At 40.6% G+C, this 25,868-nt stretch overlaps 1 protein-coding gene across 3 annotated transcripts in view; it reads right to left on the bottom strand.

The window, feature by feature from the left end:
• The window catches only part of Nek7 (NIMA related kinase 7), a 132,992-nt gene that overhangs the window by 26,129 nt on the left and 80,995 nt on the right, over positions 1 to 25,868 (bottom strand). For all 3 annotated transcript variants that reach the window (XM_032914820.1, XM_032914817.1, XM_032914818.1), the window contains 4 exons: positions 20,530 to 20,592; positions 18,811 to 18,921; positions 4,773 to 4,881; positions 3,822 to 3,929 (listed from right to left, as the gene is read on the bottom strand). In XM_032914820.1, coding sequence (XP_032770711.1) covers positions 3,822 to 3,929; positions 4,773 to 4,881; positions 18,811 to 18,921; positions 20,530 to 20,592 — 391 coding nt within the window. The remainder of the gene's footprint in view (positions 1 to 3,821; positions 3,930 to 4,772; positions 4,882 to 18,810; positions 18,922 to 20,529; positions 20,593 to 25,868) is intronic.

Raw genomic sequence — 25,868 nt, forward strand, 5'->3', positions numbered from 1 at the left:
AGTAAAAGGTTTCGGGAACATAACCAAACAGTCAATTCAAATTCAGGCCAGAAACGAAAACGAGGAGTTTTTAGCAACCCTCCCCTCCATGTGGAAGCACAAGACATCCTCTGTAGTCTTGGTTCTGAATGCTCAAACCAGTAACATCCCTGTGGTCATCCCTGCCAACCCGAGTGCTGCTGTAGCCTTGGTTCTGGACCCTCGAGTTGTAAATCTAGAACACGAGTGTTACGGAGCAACATGGATGAAAGGGCTCCGGAGCTGTGAGCACACAAATCCAGTTCCATCTAGGATACCGTGGTGTTCCCCATGCTCAGAGCAAAGCACAGTTAAGGAGGGAAAATAGAGTCAACCATAAGAATAGGACATTAGAGACCAGTGAACTCTACAAGACCCTGAATGCTGGACCACGGGCAGGGAGACATTCCTCTAACAGCAAAGAACCACGAACACTGAATCGAAGTGACATGGAAATGAACTGAAAGGAAAATCACTCCAGTGGGAATAGCTGAGAAGATTAAGAAGAGGATAAGAAGCAAACGGGGCCATTTCCCCAGCGCAGAATTACAAAGTGGTTAGAGAGTCAGAGCGTGGGATGGGGAGTAGAGGAAGAGGATGCCTGTGGTTGGGCCAGGCAAGGCAATCAAGAGTGAGGCCCCAGGGTTTGGCTGTTGTTTTACAAGGGCTGGACAAGGGTTGGGACCCCCACACCAGATTCTGTATTTGTAATTGCTAACATCTCTATCCAAGGAATTATTAATATCGCTATTATATTGACATATTTTCAGGATGGGTTGTAAGGCTGATTAGAAACACGGTCTTCTCTGTGCGTTGTGTCTGCTCCAGAAGGTGTGGGGGAAGCACAGAGCTCCCTGCACGCTGTGTAGTCACAGAGGTGAAGTTTATACAAGAGCTGCGGGACGAAGATGGGTGAAACAGCCACGGGCTACCCCATCTCTTCTAGACATTAAAAACTAAAAGATTCCAGGAGGGTGTTCTGACCTCTCAATAAATGTATATAACTCAGGGGGAGTAGAAATACTACGTGTATGGATATTCTTCCAAACTCTGAGAGCTTTGCATTTATAAACTAAATTTCTAGAAACTAAACAAAACACAAGTACCTTGACAAAGTGAAATGAAATTTGGCTCCGCCAGATTTTACTGTAATATTCAAGTAATTTTCATCTTTCTCTTTTTCTTCCTATTGATTCATGGATTGTTTCTACGGAGTCTGACGTAGAAGAGAATGGCCTAAAAGTCCCTATATAGCACAGGATGAGCTCGAGCGTCTGCTCTGCCTGCCTTCCCCTCCCATACCCTGGGACCACGGGCATGCACAGTGCCTTGTATTTTGCGGTGTTGAGAATAGAATCCAGGTCAGAGTGCATGCGGGACAAGCACGCTACCAATGAGCTAAAGCCTAGGCCTCCATTTTTAAAACACGAGTGTTCTTTCTGAATTGCATTAGCATCTTATTCACAGCTTCCCTAACATGTAGGCCTATTTTTAAGCACACCACAGACTGTACTGTCAGGAAAACCGAAAAGTGCATCACTATAAAATAAATACATTGCTCTACCATATTTTTAGGAGCAAAATAAATTCGTATAGGTGGCCATATAGGCTCAACAATTAAGGGGCCAGCAACTCTGCTTATAATAATAAACGTATATAACAACAGCAAAGTAATAATTCTCTAGGAGTAAAAAAATAGGGCCAACCTGCCATAAAGAACAGAGTGTGTCAGCACTTCTACTCTCGCTCTATTATCTCTCTTCTATATAATATTTGGTAGCAGAGATGATCCTTGATTCTTTTGGTCCAATGCTCGTTGACAAGCCAAGTTCAAACTCTAACAAGTTACTCGTCGCACTTTATTTAGGAAACATGAATCGCACACCATCAGAATCATCACCGTGCACAAACGATCCGCAAGGATAAAAGAATTTTCAAAAATTGGGATCCCTCTCCTCAGGAGGAAGAACAAAATTACCGAAGAAATTAGCTCATTATGGATTCACCATCAAAGAGCCTTGTTTTTCTCCCTCCCTCGCTGTAGTTTCGAAGTGTCTTGGACTGACTAGAATCAGAGCTTCAGCGTGTGCATACATAACACGACCCTAAAGGAATTGATTTGGTAAATCCTTACTGAATTCTTAAGTCTATTAAAATTCACTTTATTCTCCCTATCAAATAATTTAGACTGACACATCACCCAAGTCTGAAGAGGACCTTACGCTTGTAATCTCTAAGTAGAACTTATGCGAAAGGTAGCAAGCCTCAGCCTGAATCCCCTCAGAGTGTTCAGACTTGGATTTCAACTTAATTATTAGTTCGGTAAAGCTCGAACACTGCTCAAGATTTTCTGCAAAACAGCATTTAAATAAGGCGCATGTGTGCACAGGCACATGCAATTACTGTGTGTGCACACGCCATTGTAAACTGGTGTTTCCAGTGAGTTAATGACAGGGTGTTGTTAGGACAGAAATCAGGCGAGCAGGCCAGAGTGGTGGTGTCTTTCGTATGAAGGGCCACAGCCTCTTCTAGAAATTGTCTACCACACCTACGGTAAGAAATATAACTTTCCAAATAAAACTTTGTCAAAGCATTATGCAAATTTACTGGTTCCTTATGAAGTTTCCGTTTAAAATCTTATACCTGGAAAAGGCAGTGTATTTATGTGACCATAAGTGTGAAGTGTGAAGGTAAACTATTCCAGGACATCAGTGTGGAAGCGTATGTTCACCATAACTCATGAAGTGAAATTCAGTATTTCCACCACACTGTCTGTCAAGCCAAAGTATATTCTAGAAACAAAATATTAATAAATGATAGATTCAAAGGCACACAGAATCTCAGGGACAATGGCAGGAGCAAAAGCCTTTAAACATCCGTCTCCAGCCCGCCGAGATGTGGACGCTTGTTTGTTTAGTTTAAATCACTGGCCTTCAATAGCTCACTGAAAAGCTCCTCATTTCACATCTAAAGACTGCTTTCGAAGAATTAATGACTTTCAGGGAAATTATGACAGCAAAGATAGATACGACCAAATTAAGGCCAATTTAATTTTGCTGCCTTATTTTAAAATCACCACTTCCTGCACCTTATACGCATGAAGAAAAGGGTGACTTGGAAAGTCTTGAAATATTCCGCTTTTAACATAATTTAAGAAGCATTTCTTCTGGGAATTCTTATTGTTTCTGATCCAAAAGGATTTTCTTCCCATCGCTAATACGATGCTGGCAGTTACAGCAGTTCTATTTTAGGTACGGAGGACATCAAAGCAATGCTAACTCTAAAATGAATCAACTGATGGCATTTCTTCTATTCTATAAAAAGGCCATTTTTTTCTCCTCGTTCACTATGGACATCTTTAGGTTTTCTCCCTTATAGTTATCACAGTTACATGCCCACTGAATATGTAAACATGTATGAATTATTACCTCTGGCATCTAAAGATTACTCAGCGAAGACTTCTTCCAAAACACAGTTTTTCCTTAAGTTATCTCACGGTCATTACAAATAAGATAAAAGGAGCTCTCCATGGCAATGGTAAACGCCAGGCTTATCACCATTATTTAAGAAACCAGCACAAACAAGAACCCTTGGGCCTGCTGCTTGGGTCCAAATATGCAGAAGTAGCCGGGCATCGTGTAAAAGGTGACAGGGAACTGTGAGTACCTGGCAGGAGCGGCCGATTCCTTAAAGAACTTTACAAAGACGGCAATCCGTGCCCTATAGGTGGCGTACCTGTTTTAAACCGTGACCAACGCAATCATGAACACAGCTGACCGAAATGCTGGAATCGTGTCTCTTACCTAAAGAATGTGCAGCTGTGGTTTTGGAGCTGAAGAACCGACCAAGTCCAAGATCTCCAAGTTTGACTACCCCAGTGGCTGTAATGAACACATTAGCCGGTTTTATATCTGCGAATGAACGAAGAGAGCAGGTGAGGGATGCCGTAAGTCTGAGAAGCTGAAGGGAATATGAAACTTCCTTCTGTGGAAGGGTTCAAAAATGTCTTTTAAACATGGGAGTCTGAACTGGGAACCGCTCGCTGTTATTTTGAATCATTTTCACATATTTCCAACTTCCCAGGCCAATTAATAGTCCAAGGAATAGGAATGAAAACTTAAGACGCAAAATAAACTCGTGCCCCCCACTTTGTAACAGTTTTAAATAACGTTCTACTGAAAAGTGACTGGTGTATTTACACACGTTATAAAATCATAGCTTAACAATATTATGCAATATATAAATCATTTCATATTTAATATAATAAATATATTTATTGGATGACTTTATAGATCATAATTCCTTAAATAAATTGCTTCAGAATTCCTGACACCCCCAAATCAGTGGATCAGCCACTTAATGACTGACTGCACTATCCCTGCCCAACAACTGGACTGATCATGAAGAATCCATTTAGCACTGAGGCGGGACATGCAAGCGGTCTGGGGCGCCACAGCGTACCCGTCTGAAGGAGACACAACAAACCCTCCTCCTTATACACATGCACCGCTCTCTATAGCTTCAGTTTCTTTACCCACAGAACGAGCTAGGCTCTTAGAGAAGTTGGGAAAAGCACAATTTCCATTATTTACAATCAAGTATGGCTTTACTTTAACACAGAGTCCTACTAAATTATAATTCAGACATAAATTATCAAAGCGGGTAACGCTGCGGATGGAACGGAAGCTATTTTAGCGTGCTCGATGGCGTGTATGATTCCAGATCATGATGCGGATTGCCAGTGCCTTTCTTACCTCTGTGCATGACTCTTCGAGAATGCATGTGGTCCAGTGCACTGCAAAGCTGAACGAAGTATTTCCAAACAGTCCTCTCAGGGATTAGCCTCTTTTGTTTCTTAAAGTGCTGTTTAAAATATTAAAAAAAAAAAAAAATTAGTGATTCTGAGAATTCAGATTTCTTACAGTTGAATTCCAGCACTGAGAATCAGCAAGTCAGAAAAACATCAACTTTTATCTCCCCGTTATTTTTTTTAAGTATATAATTGTCTATACTAAGACGACTCCAGAAATTTCACTTGACATACTAGATTGCATTTCTTCTATTTATTCTTAAGCTATGGAACACTATTACTTTGCAATATCCAACTACTTTAAAAAAATATCAATCTAACATGACTTATTTCACATTCCATTTCAAGGAAGACTATGGTTTTTTAAAAATGACAAAGTAGACGCGTTAAAAGGCCACTCTCGCTGAGTACATTGTGGCTCAGCGGTTAAGTGTGTGTCTAGCGTGTATGAAGCCCTGGTTCCACCCCAGCATCACCAAGCATGGCATTGCTTGTCTGTAAGCCTAGCCCTTGTGAGACAGGAGCAGGTGAGTCTGAAGTGCAAACCCAGCACTTGGGAGGTGAATGCCAGAGACCAGAAGGGCAAGTTCAGCCTCAGTCAGATCAGGAGTGTGTAGCACGCCTAGTGCATAAAACTTTGTCTTAAAAGCCAGTCACAAAAAACTCGAGATGACAAACACGCAAGCAAACGAAAGCCAGTTCTGCGTCAGGCAAATGTCTTCACTCTAGAATTCCATTAAAATGTTGAGCTGCGTCGGCGACTTGGAACACTACAACTTACAGACAATTAAGTAACGGTGTAAAGGTTTTCACGAGTGTATTCGCTGCACATTACAAGGCAACTCTGTCTATGAAATTACATTGTGGAGAGTCAGATTGTCTTGTCGCAGGAAAGCTGAAGCAAAGAGCTGAGAGTATCAACAGGCTCTAGGAGGGAGGGGTCCAGAGACTGATGGGGAAATTGTTAAATACAACCGGAAGCCTACGGGCTACAGAGCGTCCTCCATTTTCCTCTTAAGTCTGTCAGGAGACAACAAAGGCAGCATCCCAAGAACCAAGCTCTGGCCCCACTCGATATTCTGAATACAAGAGTCATTTTTAAAACAAAAGTGCAGTGGGTTTCTTATTGAATAGTACTTATAAATTACCAACATGAAGCTTTTTCTACAGAGCTTTCAAAAATGTCTTAGCTCTGTGGAGCATGTGTACTAACATGTCAAATTTTAAACCTGTTTTTACTGTATTCGAAAACCACATTTGGAAAAGTTCAGCCAATTAAATTTTTGGAACTGAACGCAAAGAAACTCCATTTGAGAAAGTGAAAAGCCAGTGCTTGTGCGTCACACCTGTGGCCAGCTGAGAGCCGGCTAAAAAGGCAAAGCTACATAGAAAACATTGCAGCCTTTTCCCCTTGGCAATAAACTATGTCCCCTTCCATTGAGCCCACTCGCTACAGGAAGAAAAAAAGTCTTTAAAACAAACAAAAACAAAAAGGTAAGAATACTAGGCTAATATTTCCTACATAACACATAGTTGAAAAACAATTATTTTTTTGCAATTTCATTAGCAATTAAATCTATTCTAAATGATCAGGCAATAATAAAAGTATACCCCCTTCTTTCTAAATGTAGAAAATGCCCATCCTGGGTTTCAATAGGAAGGTTTTCTTTCATGGCAGACTGTCAGCATCAGTTTTCTCTGGACGGGGACAATAGTGAAAATTCAGTTCTTTCCACATAATTTTCCTTGAGACTTGGAATGCATCCAATAGAGCCTGTTCATGCACTCCCTCTATGCCACATTAACACATCAGAGGACCAACTGATGCCAACAGAAAAGATGGGCACCGGGTCCCTCCGTTCAAAAACACGCAGCATCATGTAGACATTAGAACATGGAAGAAAAATTTAATGCTTTAGCAGAGCCTAAATTCATCATAACCATAATCAACTTAGCAGTTTTAATTATTTTAAATAATTTAAGCAACTAAGACTCATTTAAGCAACATAATTACCTCATTTCCCTATTCCCTTTCCTCCCTCCAAACCTTCCCGTGTACCCCACCCCACCCTCGCCCATTGATTTCTTTCAAATTCATGACCTCTTTTTCTTTAATTATTGTAATTGTTCGTGTGTGTGTGTGTGTGTGTGTGTGTGTGTGTGTGTGTGTGTTTATTTTTAAATCTCATTATTAAAAAGGGCACTGAAAAACACTGGCCACAAATTGCACATTAGGTTGGAGGAGACCCGACTGCATAAATTCTTCTCAGACACCGTTTCTTACAACAAATTAAAAATGATGAAAATAGCCTGGCATCAGTTTCATGCTGACCTGGTAAACCTTAGGAATCTCACGGAAGAAGAACATGAATTTGACCATCAGGCAGTAAGGTCTGATTTTACTACTGGTCTTCCTCAGTTTCTAAACCGTCTACTTAAATGCTTGCGCTCGTCAAATAGTCTTTAAATGGAGGCTTCTGCTATTTGAGGAACCGAGAGCTCCAATGTTGAAAACCTGTCAGTTCTCATGGTGGCACTGTTGCCTGCCTCCTGAAGAGGGTGGAGAGCCATGCTACAAAAACCTGACTTATTTTTAATACTGTAAGGCTTACGTCAGCAGTGCTCAACTAACTCAGATTTCCACGCCTCTTCAAAACGGTAATTTTCATCCTTTAACGAGACAGCACTGCTTTTCGAAACTCCTACTTTCTGAACGCTAGATATCCCTGTAATAATACTTTATTCTGTCTTATAAAACATCTAATGCGAACATGTAAGACTTAAAATTAAACATGCATAAGCAACAATTTCATAAGGAAAGTTTCTAAAAATTAGTATCAATCAAAGTATTTACAGGTAAGGTTATATGTTGCCGCACATTTACCATGTTCACTCTATGAAACAGAACGTCTCTAAAACCCAAATAAAATATGCAAAGGTCTGAGGACAAAAGGTGCCACTCAGGTTTAATGGACGGCTTGGCTATAATTTTTGTATGGGTTTAGTGAAGCGCGCTCACCTTGAAATACTGTATGTATATTCTACCACCATTAACAATATTCATTTGAATTCAATAGAAAAACCAGACGTAACACAAAGCTAACTAAGTCATAAACACAAACGTGAGATCACATTACTGCTGAAATCACTCATTGCTATGAAAGACAGACTTATACAAGCAGACCCCATTCAGTTCTGAAGAAAATACATCTTGACAGACACCCTTGTTTTTAACTAGAAAGTATCCTGCAAATTGGATGCTTAGCATTGAACTCATGCATAAATGGGCCCTGGGTAGCACGGTACTATTCTTCGGACTCAGGGAAACCTTGGCTTCTGCATTCTGGACACTGGAGCCCCAGGTACACTGCTTATTTCTCAGCCCGTCTCTCTAGAATCTTCAAGAAATTTCTCAAAAAGCTTCCGTGAAACTCCCCAGCATACATCCATAACAGAGAAGGGAAACTGATCCTTGAGACAAGTATGAATATGCATGTCATAAAAATGCCCAAGCCTGTCGTTATGCATGCTAATCTTTATAAAGAAGAAAACCTTGCAAGGAAGCATCTGGTCTTCTCAGAGGCCGTGTGTGCCATGGGCATGTAGCCATGTTGGTTCTGTACCAGCTACTTGGTTTAAGGACCCTTTATTGTTACCTTAAAGTGTCTCAATATTTTTTGTCAAGGGGCCCCAAAATTATGTAGCTTCTTACTGGAACTTACATAAAGCAACTTTTAGAAATGTACTAGGGTGGTTAAATAGTAAAAACAACATCAAGAAGTGACTTATGTTGCATATAAGGAAGCATTTCCTTCTTGGAATGCCGAAATGTGCCTGACCATGCAGACCTGTCTCAAGAACAGAAGTGATTATGAGGTTTGCCAATAGCTAGCTGTGTGACCTTAAGCCCGCCACTCAACAAGGACGGTCAGTTTCCCTGCTACATTACACAGAATCTGAGTGTGAGCTCCCAAAGTTCCCTCCACCTCTAAATACTGTCTGTGGCTCAGCAGTTTCTACTGAAACTGATAGTGTGCAAACAACACATAAATGTCTATTTGGCACATTTTCACACTTAAAAACGGGTAAGTTTACAGGTCTTTCAAGTCTCCCGTTAGCAATAATGCAAAAACAGGCCAGTAGATCTTTACAGGGTCACTTAATACATGCACGGCCAAGAGTGAGGTGTCAGCAGGTAGAGTCCCTCTGCCAGCAACTTGTAATTGGGTCAAATATTTACCATCAGCAGGGATGTTGTATCTCCAGACACCTTTGCAACTATAATGTATTTATTTTTATAAAACACCATTTTGCAGTTACTACTGTAAAGAAGGCAGAGATGTGCTACAGAAAAGACAGTGTTTCTGAAGTTGTAACTGTCTATTTACTGCAACGTTTATCAGTTTTTCTAAGGAAATATTTTTCTTCTGAACATAGAGTAAGGAACTGCCAGACTCAGATGATCAACCACTTGCTATAGGTGTGTGTGAGAATTTCGTGTGTAAAACATCAATTAGCTGGAGTTTCTGTCTTACACTAATTCGCAGTGTGTAAAGACGTTTACTCCTGGTGGTCAGGAGAAGGCTTTGATTTTGAAGATGTAGACGTAATGGGTCTGGCCAGAAGGAGACCACTAAACACACCACTGGCATCTCATATTCTACTCACTTTGACAAAATATTTTCCGACCGAGTCACAATGTTCTTTCATCTATAATCTGTCTTCTGAACACAGGTATATCAGCACCAGGAACATTTATTTATATTTTTTTTGAAAAATCAGTGAAAAATTAAACACAGGGAAAGGTTCTGCATTGCAGGTAAGCAACTCTTAGGAGAAGCATCTGTTACTAAGGTAGTTGTTCAAAACACTTCCAAGCAGCTCAGAGGTTTTCCATACTGCATGGAGTATTCTAGGCTAAGTCAGATTTTTAAAAAGCAGAAGTTGGGCATGGTGACACACACCTATGATGTCAGGAGCTGGGAAGCAGAACCAGGAGAATCAGGAATTCAGGGCCACCCCACCCAGGTCACACAGCAAAGTCACACGAAACCCCATCTTTAGATAGATAAATGATACAATTCATAATTCTTTAAAAAGTAAAGCAAAAGTTGATCTCTAAGATGACATAGATGATCACAAAAATATTTATCTCTTTGTTAATATTAGACCAGGCAACAGTAAGATACAAAGATGTTTTCATTTTCATGTGGATAAAGAAAACACACAAGAGATGTTAAGACAGCAAGGCAACAAAAAAACCTAAACAAGAGAGCTTAAAACAGAAGAGTTGGTAGCCGCCAGCTCTTCTGGAGTTCCTGCTAGGATGTGCCAGGTAGTTTGCAAAGGTAGTTCTCATCCAGTGCTACCAACACTTCCCAACGCTAGGAACCACAAAGTTGGAAAGTCATCTTCTCTCTTTCCCAAGTACACACAGTTCAGAATTGACACTTAACGTCTTAGTCCCATCACAGACAACACTGCAGTCTCTATGACATATCATTGTCAATGTAAGGAAATCCTTAAGTTCTGTACCATTCTGCTCTCAAACCTCACAATTATAAGACGAAGGATAATTCACATGTAACTCTGCTGTACAGCGTACTGTATCCAGTAAGCTGATTTAAATGACATAAGCACAGGCATATGCGATTACTGCAAGACTGCATTTGGGATCACTGGCAAGGTTTGGTTGTCTGCTAGAGGCAACAGGCTGAAGTGGGAAGTGTGGATGTCCTGATACATAATAAATCAGCCCTATCAAAGAGAGATGATGCCTGCTGGCAAGACTTTATCGTTTTAAGTGTGCAGAGGTCATGACCGTAAAAGACATTTCGAAATGACTTCATTTCCAATACAACCTTTACGTTGGATAAGTAAAAGTGTATCTTGATATAAAACAATAACCCAACCAAGGAAGTAAACACGTTTTCTAACTTTTATTCTTCAAAGATAGCAATCACCTCAAAACATGGCTGATAGTCTAGCTAATGTATCAGTTTGTGATAAATTGAATTATATGATATGTTTCACTCCTGAAAATTCCCAAGGCATTGTAATATAATCCCTCTTCCCTTGAATATGAGTTAGACAAGTGAATGTTGTAACATTTATCCCTAAACTGGCTAGAGTGGTACCTGGAATCCAGAATCTATGAGGTTGAGACAGTTAGTGAGTTCAAGGTCACCTTGGGCTACACAGTACCATGCTGTGGCTGCTGGTAAGTTGTCCACGATGTAGTGGACTGACCCACACTCATCTGCACAAGGTTGATACTAATTGGAATTGGGGCTCTGAATACAAATAATAATAAAAGAGAACATGAAGCTGGGAAGGTGGTTTGGTGGATCCTGGGGGAGTTGGGAGTGTGTAAAGGAGATGGGATTGCTAAAACTATACTGTGTACATGTATGAAACCATCAAATAAATAAAACTATTATTTTAATCAGTTTTAAATGAATAAATAAAATAAAAGAAATATTGTTCCCAGATTATATGTTGTTATATGACAGAACTACTTAGTGGAGATGTAATTAAGCTTCCAAACCAGATGACTCTGAGTTAAGCCAGAGGGCCATTATCCTGCACTGGCCTCACATAGTCCGCTGAGCCCTTACAAGAAGTCAAAGAGACTCACAACCAGAAAGACTTTTCTCCTGGCCTAGCCTTTGAAAAGGTTATGTGGCATAAAACCACAAGGACCTATCCAACTGAGTATGGCTGCCAGTCAACAGCAGTGACTTTAATCATATAGCTACAAGGAAGAAAATTCCCTCACAGGGAGTATACAAGACACACACATGCCAAAGGAAAGACAAAGAAACGGAAACAATAGAAATACAAGGTGAGTGGTCCAAGAATACAATCTGTGTCTAAATGCATTAGAAATATGAAAAGAGCCTTCATTAACTAGCTGGAATAATGACATACTCCAGTCTTAAAAGAGATTAATTCATTTGAATTATGTGTACTGCATATTTTGCTGAAAACATTTTCTTAAACCAGTACGCATCTCATTCTTAATCATGGTGTTGTCGGAAGAGAGTTGTTAGCAGGCAGATTTCTGAGCTGCCCCCGAAGAGATTAATTACATAAGGCTATATTTTGTTGTGCTGATAGGCTAACACAACATAGGCTTAAAACATATAAATATACACACTTATATTTTCCTATTGCATCCAACTGTCTTTCAAATACGCATTATAAATTATAACTTGTACTTAGAACAGTTCAATGAGGTATATGTTGGAAAAGTACCTATGTAAATTTAAAATGTACTGTAGTGATACCATTGACAAGAGGACATAAACAAAACTCTTACATCGGAGTCTGAATGAATCTCTGTATTTCTGAGATTTCACAATGAAGCACACTAGACTTCCTTTCCATCCAAACTACTGTGACTTAACTGAACTCAAACTCTTCTCTAAAACTATTTTATTTTAGAGTTGTGATTATTGTTAATGAAGAAATCTATGATAAAAAAAAAAAAAACCCACCCCAGACTTCCTTTTATCCTCAAACTCATCTGGGAAGTATTTCATCTGACCACAGCCTCAGGTACTCCTCTGTCACTAATTAGAGAAAGACTGAATATTTCAACTATAAATTGCTTAATTATATTTGTCAGTCTGCTCTAAACCAATTAATTATTTACTTGTAAGAATCTTTGATGCGACGCTATCCAGAGGTTCATCTCTGGAATAAAGACCAGGAGCTATACATCCATTTCTAACCCAATTAGGCTGAAGACTTGAGAGAGGGAAAGCACATTGTGGAGCTGTGTGGTGATTTCCAGCACTGCTCAGCACACAATGCTAGCCTCCCGTTTCCCTTTGTGAAGCGTTAGGCCACTATCATGTGCTTTCACAAAAGAAGCTCCTGTGTCGGTATCCTGGTACAATGGTTATGACATCAGGCTATTTAGAAATCATCTTCAGAATTTGAGGATCTCCACCCATACCTACTTCTCCAACTGCTGCATCAGAAGGCTCTTCTCTCACTCAGCCCATCCCTCAGTAATGAAGCAAGTCCGGATGAGACCCAGGTACAGAGTCCTAGGAAACTACCGCACATGTCAAGTACTAGCCCTGGGAACAGAGAACGGTGGCCAGGGTAATAGAACCAATTGTTGTGTGCCATGTGGAGCTCCTACTATCACCCAGGCACCTACCAGAGGATAGCCCAGTGAAGAAAGAGGATTCAGTCTCTGCTCAAGAGAGCATCAAGTCTCAGGCAATACCAATAAAAGAATCACAACGGGATCTCATTACTCCATGTTGGGGAAGCATGGCACCAGGAAAATAGATGTGTGTGTCCAAAGACATTTAACCCATAGTACCTTTGAGGTCAAAGGAAAAGTCTCGAGGAACTGGTATGTAAGTGAAGAGCTCAAGGATAGAGAGACAGAAACTTGATCAGGAATGAAGAAGGGCGTCCACAGCAGAAAGAAATACACACATGAGACTAAGGACAAAAAAACTAAGAGAAGCTCAAGGAGTGGACGATCCTTGTGCAGAGAACATGGGGCATGCAGAAGCTCTATTCTACCGTAGACATTGGTTAACTGACCACCCTAGATCAGACACTGTCCTAGGACATGAACAGTGACCATGCAGACTGGGATTCTTCCTTCAGAAAGTTCATCTCCCTAACCACACAGGCTGCCAAGCTATTCAACATTCACCCTCATTAGGAAAGACTTGAAGGATCTGATTGAAAACAGAAGGCTTTCTTATTCTTTCCTGACCCCTAAAGACTGATTGAGAAATAGATTTATAAAATGGATCCTGGAGGAGAAGGGTAAATTAGAAAGCTCTCAATCTGTGGAAAAGAGATGGCTAATTTCAAAGTCTAGAAAGAAAAGGGGCAATGGACCTAAACAGGAAGAGAAATCAGAAAAACATGGGTTAAAAAAAAAAAAGTTCAGACTCTGTGACAAACTGAAATAGCTCTGAGAGAATGGACTGTCCGAGAAGAGCCCTGGTCTCTGGTATGCTCCCATGCTGAGTGTCTGCTTAGAAACACAGGGGCAGTCTATAGAGATCAGGAATCTGTGTACAGGCGCAAGAGAAGCACCAATGACATGATCATCAGTGAGTAAAAATCAAAGGTCTGTTTTCAACTTAGAACAGCAGGAGTATAGGCTGGCTGGGTATGAGGCTAACAGGCATAATCTCCAGCACTAGGGAGGAAGCAAGCAGACCAAGAGTTCAAGATCAGACTCTGCTACATAGCGAGTTTGAGGCCAGCCTGCTTTATGAGGCCCTACCTCAACCAACCAACCAACCAACCAACAAGCAACGCCACCACCAAAGGCAAGGGTAAGAGACTGGCTCAGTAAACAAGAGGTTAGCAGTCAACGAAACCATTTAGCACACGGAGAGCCAAGGAATAGGAGAGCCAAGGAATACTTCAAAGGCAGCCGTAAAGCAGATCCAAATGCTACTGGGTGATCAAGAACAATAGCTGGACGCAGTGGCTTACTGGAAAAGCAAGCAGAGGTGAGGCTAGAACAGCGAGCTGTTCCCTATGACCCTCTCAGGTCATGCCAAATGGATAGTGGCATCCGTCCCCCTAACTCCTGCCTTTTGCCTCTCTGCTGTTCTGCATTGTACTTGCTAATCGCCATCATAGACTTGACTTATTTATCATTTCCTTTGCCTTCTCCACCACCAGAAAACAAACTTCTTGAATGGGTGAATTAATAAGGAATATGTGTATATGTCTGTATGTGTATACAGACATGTAAATGAATACTGAAACAAAGACGTTTACATGGTAACACATGAAACCCAGAAGATGCTCAATGGTTCCAGCTTGACTGGAAATGGTAAGAGCTAAGCTGAGAAAGCCGTGAAAGGATAGAGACCCAGGCAGAGGGACAGGTAACTACGGCTCCCGTGGAACAGTAAGTTAGCAGGAGCACAGAAGGAGAGCACAGTGCCAGACACAGGTAGTCGGAGCAGGCCAGTGGGAACACATGAGGACTCTAGTCACTTGGACATGGGAAGGCAGACTCTGGATTCTGAAAAAGCTGGGTTAGGTAGAGTCTTAAAGGGATTAAAAAAAAAGAATTGGGTATGTATGGAGCACCAAAATTCAAATAGGCCCAGATACTGTGTGTGCACGTACTCTGTGTGTGTGTGTGTGTGTGTGTGTGTGTGTGTGTGTGTGTGTGTGTGAGAGAGAGAGAGAGAGAGAGAGAGAGAGAGAGAGAGAGAGAGTTCACTCTCATAATAACATTAGAAGACAGGTATTATAAAACAATTTACATATGTGGTAGTTTAGACTCAATCACTCAAGAGTTAGTGAAACCATACAGCACCCCACCTAGAAGCCTTTTATTGCCATCGATGTTTTCCAATCTCACATCAGCCGTCCTGATGAAAACCATGCCTCCTTTATATGCGTTATTGCAACAGAAGCCACATAATTCTCTATGAGTATCGGTTGAAATGTATGTATTTTGTGGTACGTGCTGAGTTCTAAAAAGGTGTTAGCCAAATCTCTGGCATGTGCTAATGACCAAGAAAAAATGGAGGTGGATTTTTGCTTCAAAAAAAAGAAAGAAAAAGCTATAAAATGGCATAAACTATTCAGGGGAGTAAGGTGGCAGTCTTTATGAGTTAAAATGTGTATATCCTGTTTCTCAGCAGTATCACACAAATGTACACAGGACAATGGAGCCAGACAGGTGTAGAGTTGTAACATGCTATACCAGACTTCATGCTTGAGCTTTCTCTTCTTCTCTAAGAAAGTAACAATAATTAAATTGTCAGTTGCCTGTGAATGTGGATATACATGTTGTCATACATGTGTCTTTGAACTAAATCTGTGTCCAGACAGAAAACAACATGGGGGAGGTTTTATGCACATAGAGTTGATGATTACCTCTGGAAAATGTTAATGAATGCAAAGTAGAGAAAACAAATCCAAGACAGGCCGGCCTTTTGTATTTAAGACAGGAGATAATCACAAAACAAAGCATGGGGGGCACACATAACTATGTGTGCTATTGAATCGCATTAATCCATAATAAAATTCTACTCAAAAAAAGACACCTTCAATTCAGATCATTGAAAGATAGCCATTCCCTAAAAACAACATAGCAATTTGGTCAAGTCTCAAATAATATACTGGAAAAGAAAACAAAACAACCACGACACATATACACTGTACCCAGGACCCAACAACAACAACACACACATACACACACACACACATACACAATACCCGGGATCCAAAGTGATCCACTTGTTATTCAAAATCTGTTACAGCTCTTATGCCAAAGATATTTGACAATATGCCTTTCATGTTTTAGATCCAGAGATCTAAAAGGACCTAGGGACTCTCACCAAGAAGGCCTTATATCTAGACTAGATAAACACTGCCAGAACCTACAAGGCAAGCAAGCACCATCCAAATCCTACACTGACACACACAACAGAGGGACAGAAGCTCTACGGTTGGACATAAAGAACATAAAGTCGTCATGCTCAAACCTTATGATGATTTGATTGATCCCCTCTAAACAGTCGGCTACATCATACACATCCGCAAACTGGTCAGAAGCCTCAAGAGGACACTGCAAGGCTGCGCCCATCTGTCTACAGAAGTACTACCCATTCCACACAGAATCCCGTTGTTCTGAACAAAGATTTACCCTCTTTCCCATTGCACCTCCAGGTAAGTAATTAAAACAAATAAAAAATAAATTAAAAAAAACCTCACACCTTAAAGTTCAAACAGTTTTATATGAGTTTCAGTCCTTTATAAAGACAGCTTTCCTTTAGACAGCTAGGTGGTCCACACAAGTGGACATAGAACACATCCTGGTTTTTTTCTTAAAGCTATGACTATAAAGTTTTATTGCTCTTTAACTTGTAAAGAAAGCCTTTGGCAGCTGGCAGCATAAGTAAGTGGTGAAAAGTCCCTGAAACAGAAAATCAGATAACCGGTTGGAAGTGATTCACTTCAACTTTAGTGCTGGGCCAGCTCCCATAACATAATGACATTACCTTAACTTTTATTTCCCTGTGCTTGGAATTGAATTTTACTTCGTTTTATATGGTGCTGTTATAACTAGAAAACTGGCCAACCGTGCTCATCTTACGGGTTAAAGGGACTGTAAGAGTTACACAAGTTACAGAGGCTGATCCTGAAGCCCCTCTCAGGAGCCAAGTTCTTAATTACCAAGCACCTTGCTCAGAAAAAAACAGTGATGAGATGGAGCGGTAAAGCCCTTTGGCGGAGTAGATGGTCAAGTACTTGCACCTGATGTTCAAAGACTCTTTAAGAGTGGGAAGGGGATGGGGGCTTATGGACAGGAAACCAGGAAGGGGAATAACATTTGAAATGTAAGTAAAGAAATATATCTAATAAAAAAATTAAAAGGGGTTGGGGATTAGCAAGCACAAGGCCCTGGGTTCGGTCTTCAGCTCTGTGGTGGGTGCCGGGGCAGGGGTTGGAGGTGGGGGATGAGTACCAGTAAAGGAAACCTCATGGAGGACTGTACCTAATAGACCTGTCTAAAAACACCAGGTCTGCTATTTACAGCAATGGTACTTATGTTTCTAGAGTGTTACCTTTACTTCCCAAGATCCTCTAGAGGGCTAAAGGAACATGTTTGGAACTCTCCTTCCAAAAACTAGCAACAGATTATTAGTCATTTCCCAGACTCTACCTGCCCAAAGAAGGACTCAATGCACAAGCTGCGAATACCCAGACCACTCAGAAGTTGAAACACACCCTACCAGGAAATCACAATCTCAGTCCATCTAGATCCTTGCTATGCTAGAAGTCTCCACCCAGGGCAACCCCAATCCCTAACTCCTAACCTCTTTCCCTCTGCCATGCCGTCACTCCTCTTCGAGCCTTAATTTAGTCTCTGTCAAAATGGAGGTGACAGAAGGCTCTAACTAGCTTTGTTTTGCTCCTTTGCTTGGTTTGGTTTGATTCCATACTGGCCAGTTTGTCTTCCTCGGCAACAAAGACTTAGCTGGGCCCAGCCAGTGGGATATAGACTATATATTGGAGCTGTCTTGTAAATGTGTCCCTGAGACCACACTCTGGTCAAGGGACTGAAACAGGATTCTAACAGCTGGATAAATGGTTTTAATCACTACAGTATCCCTGTGAATTATAGTTTGGAGAAAGTGGTAGGGAGAGGTAGTAAATGTTGGCAAGGACAAGCAGGTGAACTTCCTCTTATTCAGTGCTTTCTATTGCTGCAAATGAACACAAACCCAATTAATACACGTCTATGGAAGAACGCTAAGTAGCTCTTTAGTCAGAGATCCAAATTCTTCTCTGATGAGTCCTCTCTGAAAGAGCTCAGGCCGCTCCTGGGTTTCCTTTCCTTTCCACATGTATCAGTGGGTGTGTGCACGTGTGTGCACATGCACGTGGAATGTGTGTTTGTGCAGAAACTTGAGCATGGGTGTGCATGTATGTGTAGAAGCCAGAGGCTGATGCCTTCTGCAATCGTTCTCTTTCTTTTCGAGTCAGGGTCTCTCACTGAACCTAGAGGTCAACTATTCAGCTCTCAGGCTAGTCAGTGAGTTCCAGGAATCACTGTCTCCATCCCCAGTGGTACCCAACTTTTTACATGGGCTTGGGAGTCCTGATCTCAGCTCCTCACCCCTATATGGCAAAAACTTTCAACAACTGTACCATGACTCCAGCCTTGGATTTCTGTCCTCCCTTCCTTCCCTGAGGTCCAAAGACAGAGGACCAAGGATACTATCTATGCTCAGAGTAAGAAGCTGAAAACTTCTAACCTCAGAAAACAAGTCAGTCTGCAAGCCCATTTCCAAAGTGATGTGGGTGCATTTAGAAATGTAAGCTAGCTAGAGCTAACTCTGCTATGTAGGGCAACTTCATAGCCATTAGCGTCCTGATCACCTTTAAAGTAGCTACCATGGCTACCTATTTCATAGGCAACTCTGTCAGAAAAAAAACAAATGAATGAACAGACTTACCTTTATCATTCTGGAGAGGTCACCGGCATCTGCTAACTCCAAAACTATGTTCAGCTCATTATCTTCAATGAATGATGCATAATATTTAATTACATTTGGATGGTTGAGTTGCTAAGGAAAAAAGTCGAAATCAATAATTTTAATTTAGCTATGGCTACTCATTCTTAAATTACAAATATCTTGACAGCCTATTTTTATAGTCAATTTTGAAACACATAGCTATTCAAAGTAAAATCGGATATGAATAATTTTTATTTTAATATTTAATATTTTATTAGCTATAATAGTGTACTCAAGATCTTTTTAAGTACTTCTGTTAGTAGTAGGCATATAAAGGCATTAAGTAAATGGTAGAACTGAATTACTAATTGCTCAAAATTATATCCTTAAAATGAGACTATCAAACAGAAACATTAAAGTGTAAAAGTATCATTTTATTCTCTTACTTTTACACAAGAGCTGTTCCTTTACAGCTAGACTGCTCTAGACCACAATTAACATTTACTACGCAGTGTCTAAATATAGTTTTTACATCGAGAAATATAAGCACAACTACATGGAACCTATCTACGTGAGTTGACTAAGATCATCCCTAAGGGGGAAAAAAAAATCTCACCTTGAAGAAAGATGTGCAGCACGCCATACACATTTACAAATCTTATGTTCAAACTCTGAACCAGTTAACACAAGACATGACTTCTCAAAGAGAAATTCTCATCAATTACATGTGGTTTTCTTTGTACTTGGAAGCTTTCCCTCCTACCCCCATGATGTCCCTAATAATGCTATTTCTAGTTAAAAAGTTGTGCCAGTGTGTGTGTGTGTATGCGTGCACATGCGCACACATGTGAGTTTGTGTGCAATGTGTGAGTGTGTATGAGTGTGTGGGTACTTGAGGGTAAATACGTGTGCATGTGTGCAAGTGTATGTGCCTGTGTACTTAGAGCAGTTACTTCAAATGAGAAGAGTGAGAAAACATAGTTTTGAAATACTTTGGTAAAAACTGATACATTTAAGAATGTACACAGTTGCATAAAATAGCAAGGTTTCCCTTTTCTTTAAAGAGAAGCTTTGTGGCCCTGGTTGTCCAGAAGCCTGGGCTCTGCCCACCTTAGCCTCCCTAGTACTGGGATCACAAGTGTGGGCTGTCACATTTGACTGAAAAGAAATGAAAAATAAAGCATAAGCCATTCTGTAAAAGAACACCACCACCGCCAAAACACTGTCCAGGTGACTGGAACCTCATCTCACAGGTGGACAAGGAACTAAAATGTTAATTCCTGACACAGGATCTCGGTTCACTGTGTCTAAATCTGTAAACACGATTTAGGAAATGTTTATCAACATGAAGTCTCTGGGTTAGTCCAGGCTCTTGGTATGACACATATTGAGATGACAGCAATATGTACTGATATTACTTGAACCATAGCATAGGTTTGGATGGAATGCGCTACACAAAACTTCTCCAGTGTTTTTGGCCCGTGTATCTAGTGTTTGGAAAGAGTTGACTCTACATAATATTCTGATTTAATTGTTTTATCATAAATCAAAATCACAGTCTTGAACACACATACTCTAACTTACGCAGTGTTCCTTTGAACCAGTAGGTCACCAAGTAAGCCTTAAAAATTGTTTTACTTGGAAATGTAGCATTTTGGTAAGTCATTTTTATCAACACCTTCAGAAATATTTAAAAACAGCCCATAGATCATTATTTACCTTAAGGAGATCTATTTCTTTGATACAATCGGCACGTGCTTTGGCATCCATTAAATCAAATATCTAAAAGTGAAGTTTAGAATTATTTAGTAAAATGTTTTTTAGGCTAACATGTAAATTCTTTATAACAATCTTTCCCTTCCCTCTACACACATACACACAATATACACATGAAAACTTTATGTACACTTATTTATGGTGATGGTCCAAAGGAACTTTATCTTATGTGAACACAAAACAACAAAAGCCTTAGATGCTTTTCCTCCAAAGGCCAACAGCTGGGTGTGCACTGGCTCGAACAACCCGGATGAAGGTGATTATCAATAGGATAATGCACTAATAACCAGTGTACATTGAACAGTAGACATAAACTGAGTGTGTTTCACAGACCATCTAATTCCCATCTAAGCCTTACAAGGATGAGAGTATTCCCATGCTGTAGATGAAGAAAAAGACGCTGGCAAAACCTAAGAGACTAACAAAGGGTCACACAGCTCATCGGTGGGGTACACAGTAATTATTCCACTGGCACCCTAGCTCCAAACCCCTACTTTGCTGTACAGACACTTCTAATGGGTTTGGCCTTATTCTTGCCAGAGGGTGGTTGTAAAACAAAAAGGGTGGTGACTGATCTTTGAAGACATGGTGGAAATTTTTATTATGTTAAATACCAAGTCCAGGTACATATAAATAAACAGTCAGACACACATTTAATGTCTTGGCATTAAATTTTCAAGAAAAGAGACTGGCTCTTTGGGATGCTATGATGCAGAACAGGAGGACGGATAACCCAAAAGCATATAACCAAAAGGATGTTCCTATATCTTTAAAAATAAGACATTTCAAGGTTCTGAGTATGTAAAAAACAACCTTACTCATATAACACTATTTCAATGAATGATATTTTTAGTCAACAACTCAAATTAAGTCCTACTACTTAAGTCGGGTAGATGTGTATGCTGAAGTAGTGAGGGAAACGAATGTTTGTAGTTAGGGAAAGGATACTGAACACCTCCCATATACATCAGAACAGCAGTCACTAGAGGTCAAGAAGGGTTCGAGGCTAGGTAATGGCTGACAAGGTACAGTTACATAACAGGTGTGGGTTCTGAATGTTCTAGAGTTCACACTGTAGGACAAAGACGACAACATAATAACTGATCATACATTTTATTTTAAGAAGGAACTAAAAGAGAGGTGTTTGTGGCTCCCCAACCGCTCCCCTCCCCCCAACAAAATGACCAATTATGCTGGTCTGATAACCACATATTGCTTACATGTAGTAAATTATCAATGTAAGCTATAAAGATTTATAATTATGTTCCAATTAAAAGCATAGTAAAATTCAAATTGGGGATGTTAATTAAAAATTTAAGACAAGCATAATGTCCACAAACCTAGTAGACTAAATATTTGAAGCTCCGCCCCTTCCGTCTACTGTAGTGACTCATACAGTTTTTGCAGTAAACAGAAGCTAGGAAGAGCAGAAGGCAGAGGGGAAGGAGGTGAGTGAGTGGAGGGCGGAAGGGTTTTGCCTGTTGTTAAGTCACTCTCTCTATGAGGTTAAGCGGAGGACATATTTATATATCTCCAGATGAACACCAAGAGAAATGACTAATTCTTGCCTAACGATGGACGCTGATACTGTTCTTAGAACTGCTGGTCACAGGCCGTGCGATAACTGACCCTTCTTAGAACAGTCAGTATGTTGGGTAATCACGGAATCCCTGTGGGGAAACTGCCCAAGAGAAAGAGAAAGGAGATTGGTAGCCTCAATGGTTAAAAAAGTGAAAACTCACAAACGAAGAGGCACAGGAATAATCTGAATAACCAATGCCTCTTGGAAGAATATTTTAATAATAAACGTCAGAGAGTGAGAAGCATAAGTACCTTTGAAAATCATGCACACACACCTGTATGCAGGCTACATGTAAATAATAAATATTTAGCCCAAACTGTATTTCAGCCAATTTAGAATTGTGAAGAGTTTATTTTTAACTGACTCTTCAACAATATCAAAAATTGTTCTTTAAACCTTGGGGAAAAATACTCATTCCTGGCACATTTAATATGACAACACTTTCTGAACCAAATATATTTACAAATGGATTTAACTGGAAATGTGCGTCTTATCTTTCTTTAGTCAACATGTCAAGACAAAAGTAGAGGCTGAATCTTTGGAATAAGTCATTCCCAGCACAGATTCAAAGCTGCCTGGCATTTTAATGAGCGAGGAAAGACAGAAAATAGAAAAAGATACGGGGTTTTGTAAAAAGGAAAAGACATTTTTACATAACACACACATATATGGAAGGCTTCAGTAGACATTTATTTTTAATCCAAAGTTTTTTGGGGCTTCAAAACTTATTTTATTCTTGGTTAAAGCCGAAGTTATTAGTTGTGGTCAAGTAAGTAACAGCTGATACATTCGTGGTATTCTCTGAATCCTTTTGAAAAGAGTTTATCTGTCATCTTCAAATTTTATCCAAATTACTCATCCAAAGTTATTATCAGTTTATCTTCAAAAAAGAATCATCTGTGTACCTTAATAGAAACATCTCTTAAAAACTACTATGAAATCACACATAAAATGTAGTAAGGATGCATATACACTCACTCACATACATGTGTACATATGTATACACTGTATATATTGAGCTAATATATACCCATGTATACACATATACCTTTAAATTTCCCACATACAAATCATCTCCTGGACCCTCCTACTTTGAAGGACATGAATAAATTAATGGAGTAGCTTGTCCCTGCACCGAGTAGCCTTGTCTTCCATGTGACAAATCCTCACTTCTCCTTCAGCCCTCACACTTAACTGCACCTCAACTGTTCTCCAAGTTTTGCCCCAATTAACTCTAATGTCAGGAGAAGCCCCCTCCCCGCTTCAAGCTACCCAATGGCCAGCCAGAACCCTCAACCTTCACTGGGTACTGGGAGTTGGGGAAGGAGAGCCATAATCCACCTTCTCCATAAGAATTTTCTACAGCGAGCTCTGTGGTGCTGGGAGGCACTGAGTAGTGAGTCTGGGACAAGCTCTCCCGTAGTGCTGGAAAGCTCTCTAGTACCCTCTTCCCACTCTAGTTCATCAACCTTCTTCTCTCCTCATGCTTACCAACATGTCCAGACTGGGCGTTAAGATGCAAGGTTCCATTTCCTGCTCATGGATTCCAGAGACTCTGCCATGTGATAGAGTGAACCTAGACACTTGGTTGTGTCCACAGTTATTCCATAACTACAGAGAACTGTCTCCAGTGGGTGCCCTCTAATTTATCAGGCTTGTCAGACAGGGTAGTCTGTTTCAGTACATCAGTAAGCTCTTCTTGGGTTTCTTTTGTTGTTTTGTTTTGTTGTTGCCATTGTTGTTTTTCAAGACAGGATTTCTCTGTGCCATTCTGGCTATCCTGAACTCATGTTTTAGACCAGGCTGGCCTTGAACTCAGAACTCTACCTGCTTCTGCCTCTGCCTCCTGAGTGCTGGGAATAAAAGTGTGCACCATCACCATCTGGCTACGGTTTCTTTTAAATTACAAAGGTCGGAGAAAATACTTCATGAAACTAGAAACACAGCAAGCTTTACTTGGGGATAGGGTTACTCTTTAGGATGCAGTCTTATGGAGGTAAGCAACTGTGGAGGTGTGTAGCTGTGTAGAGATGTGCAGCTGTGCAGAGATGCGCATCTGTGCATCTGTGTACAGGTGAGTGGCTGTGTACAGGTGTGTGACTGTGTACAGCGGTGTGACTGTGTACAGGTATGCAGCTGTGTAGAGGTACATGGAAAGCTGTGAGAATGGGTAGAAACAGCAAATTTTAACTGTGAGGACCAGCGGGGTTTTAAAGACGCTTCTGGGAACTAGAGTAACAGTTTCTCTGAAGATATGAGTAAGAAAGCAAACAGCCATGATCATAAAACCTGCTGCTTGGCCTAAATGCATGAGGGTAAATAGGGAACATAACCGTACTCCCATTGATGCGAGGAGCTCCTAATCCTGTGGTTAGAACACATTCATTAGAGCTGTAAGGAATATACTTCCAAAGAAAAGTTGCAAATTCCCAAGAAGTAACCTGAGCCCCATAGGAGGAGGAACCAGAAAAATGAATAAAAGTGAACAGAGCCTTGAAGACTGGAGACAACTGGGAAAGCAGATTAGAAAGACAAAGAGGGACTGGAACAGGACAGCATCCATTTTAGAATGTGTTAAGATAACTGACCAGGGGCTGGAGACAGGGCTCAGAGGGTAAGAGCACTGGCTGCTCTTATAGGGTCCTGGGTTCAATTCCCAGCGAACACATGGTGGCTCACAACCATCTATAGTGGGATCTGATGCCCTCTTCTGGTGTGCACGCATACATGCAGGCATAGCACCCTACACATAATAAGTAAATACATCTTTTAAATTTTTATTTAAAAAAAGATAACTGACCAGGACATACATGCTAGTAGAACACGGTATATATAAAAATAAATAAATAAATAAATAAATAAATAAATAAATAAATATTTTCAAAAACTTATTTAAAAAATAATAACTGACCAGGATCGAATTAAGTTATGGAAACCGGTCAAACAGATCTCAAATAAGAACTCTGAATAATACTGAGTGGTACTTGATAGGGGAGGGAGGTCAATGACTAAGTATGGTTTGACAGAGGAAATAAAAGAGATGAGAATAGTTAGGGATTTTGAGACTAGGAGACAGAACAGGTAACATGGCGGCAAGACAGTCAAGGACGTACAGACACCATGAGCCTAGCTTCAGAAAGATCAAGAGTGGTGGCAAGGAATGGATAAAAGAGGAGATGCATTTAAAAGCAAAACAAAACAAAAGAGCGCTAACAGAGCAGGGAGAAGGGGGCCTATCCCTTGGCAATGGCTGCAATACAGAGCTCGCTGTGAAGTGGCCATGACGTGAAAAGCAAGCCATACTGAAAATGGCTGTGCTGCGCCCAAGGAGAGAAACACCTTACACAGAAACAGGGTGTGAGGAGGTGGGAAGGCGAACCAGGCCAGACTCACACAAAGAACAAGGTCGGGACAAAGGTCGGAACAAAGGTCGGGTGTGCTGCCCTCCAAACCTGCCGCCAACGCAGAAGCTATAGCTCACTTAATTGGCTGGTATGCTGTCTTCCAACTAATGTCTGCAAAATGCTTGAGTTCTTGTGCTTTTATCTCGTTCACACTCCAAGGAATACTTATTTATGCTCCTTCCTCTAGGCTGCTGCCATGGAGACCTATGTCAGGATTTTAGACCATGAGAATCTCATTAAATCCCATCACAAATATTTTGGTCTCAGTCTTATACCCTGGCCAATGACACGAAGTA

This window comes from Rattus rattus, chromosome 10 (genome assembly GCF_011064425.1).
Source record: "Rattus rattus isolate New Zealand chromosome 10, Rrattus_CSIRO_v1, whole genome shotgun sequence".
Lineage (NCBI taxonomy): Eukaryota > Metazoa > Chordata > Mammalia > Rodentia > Muridae > Rattus > Rattus rattus.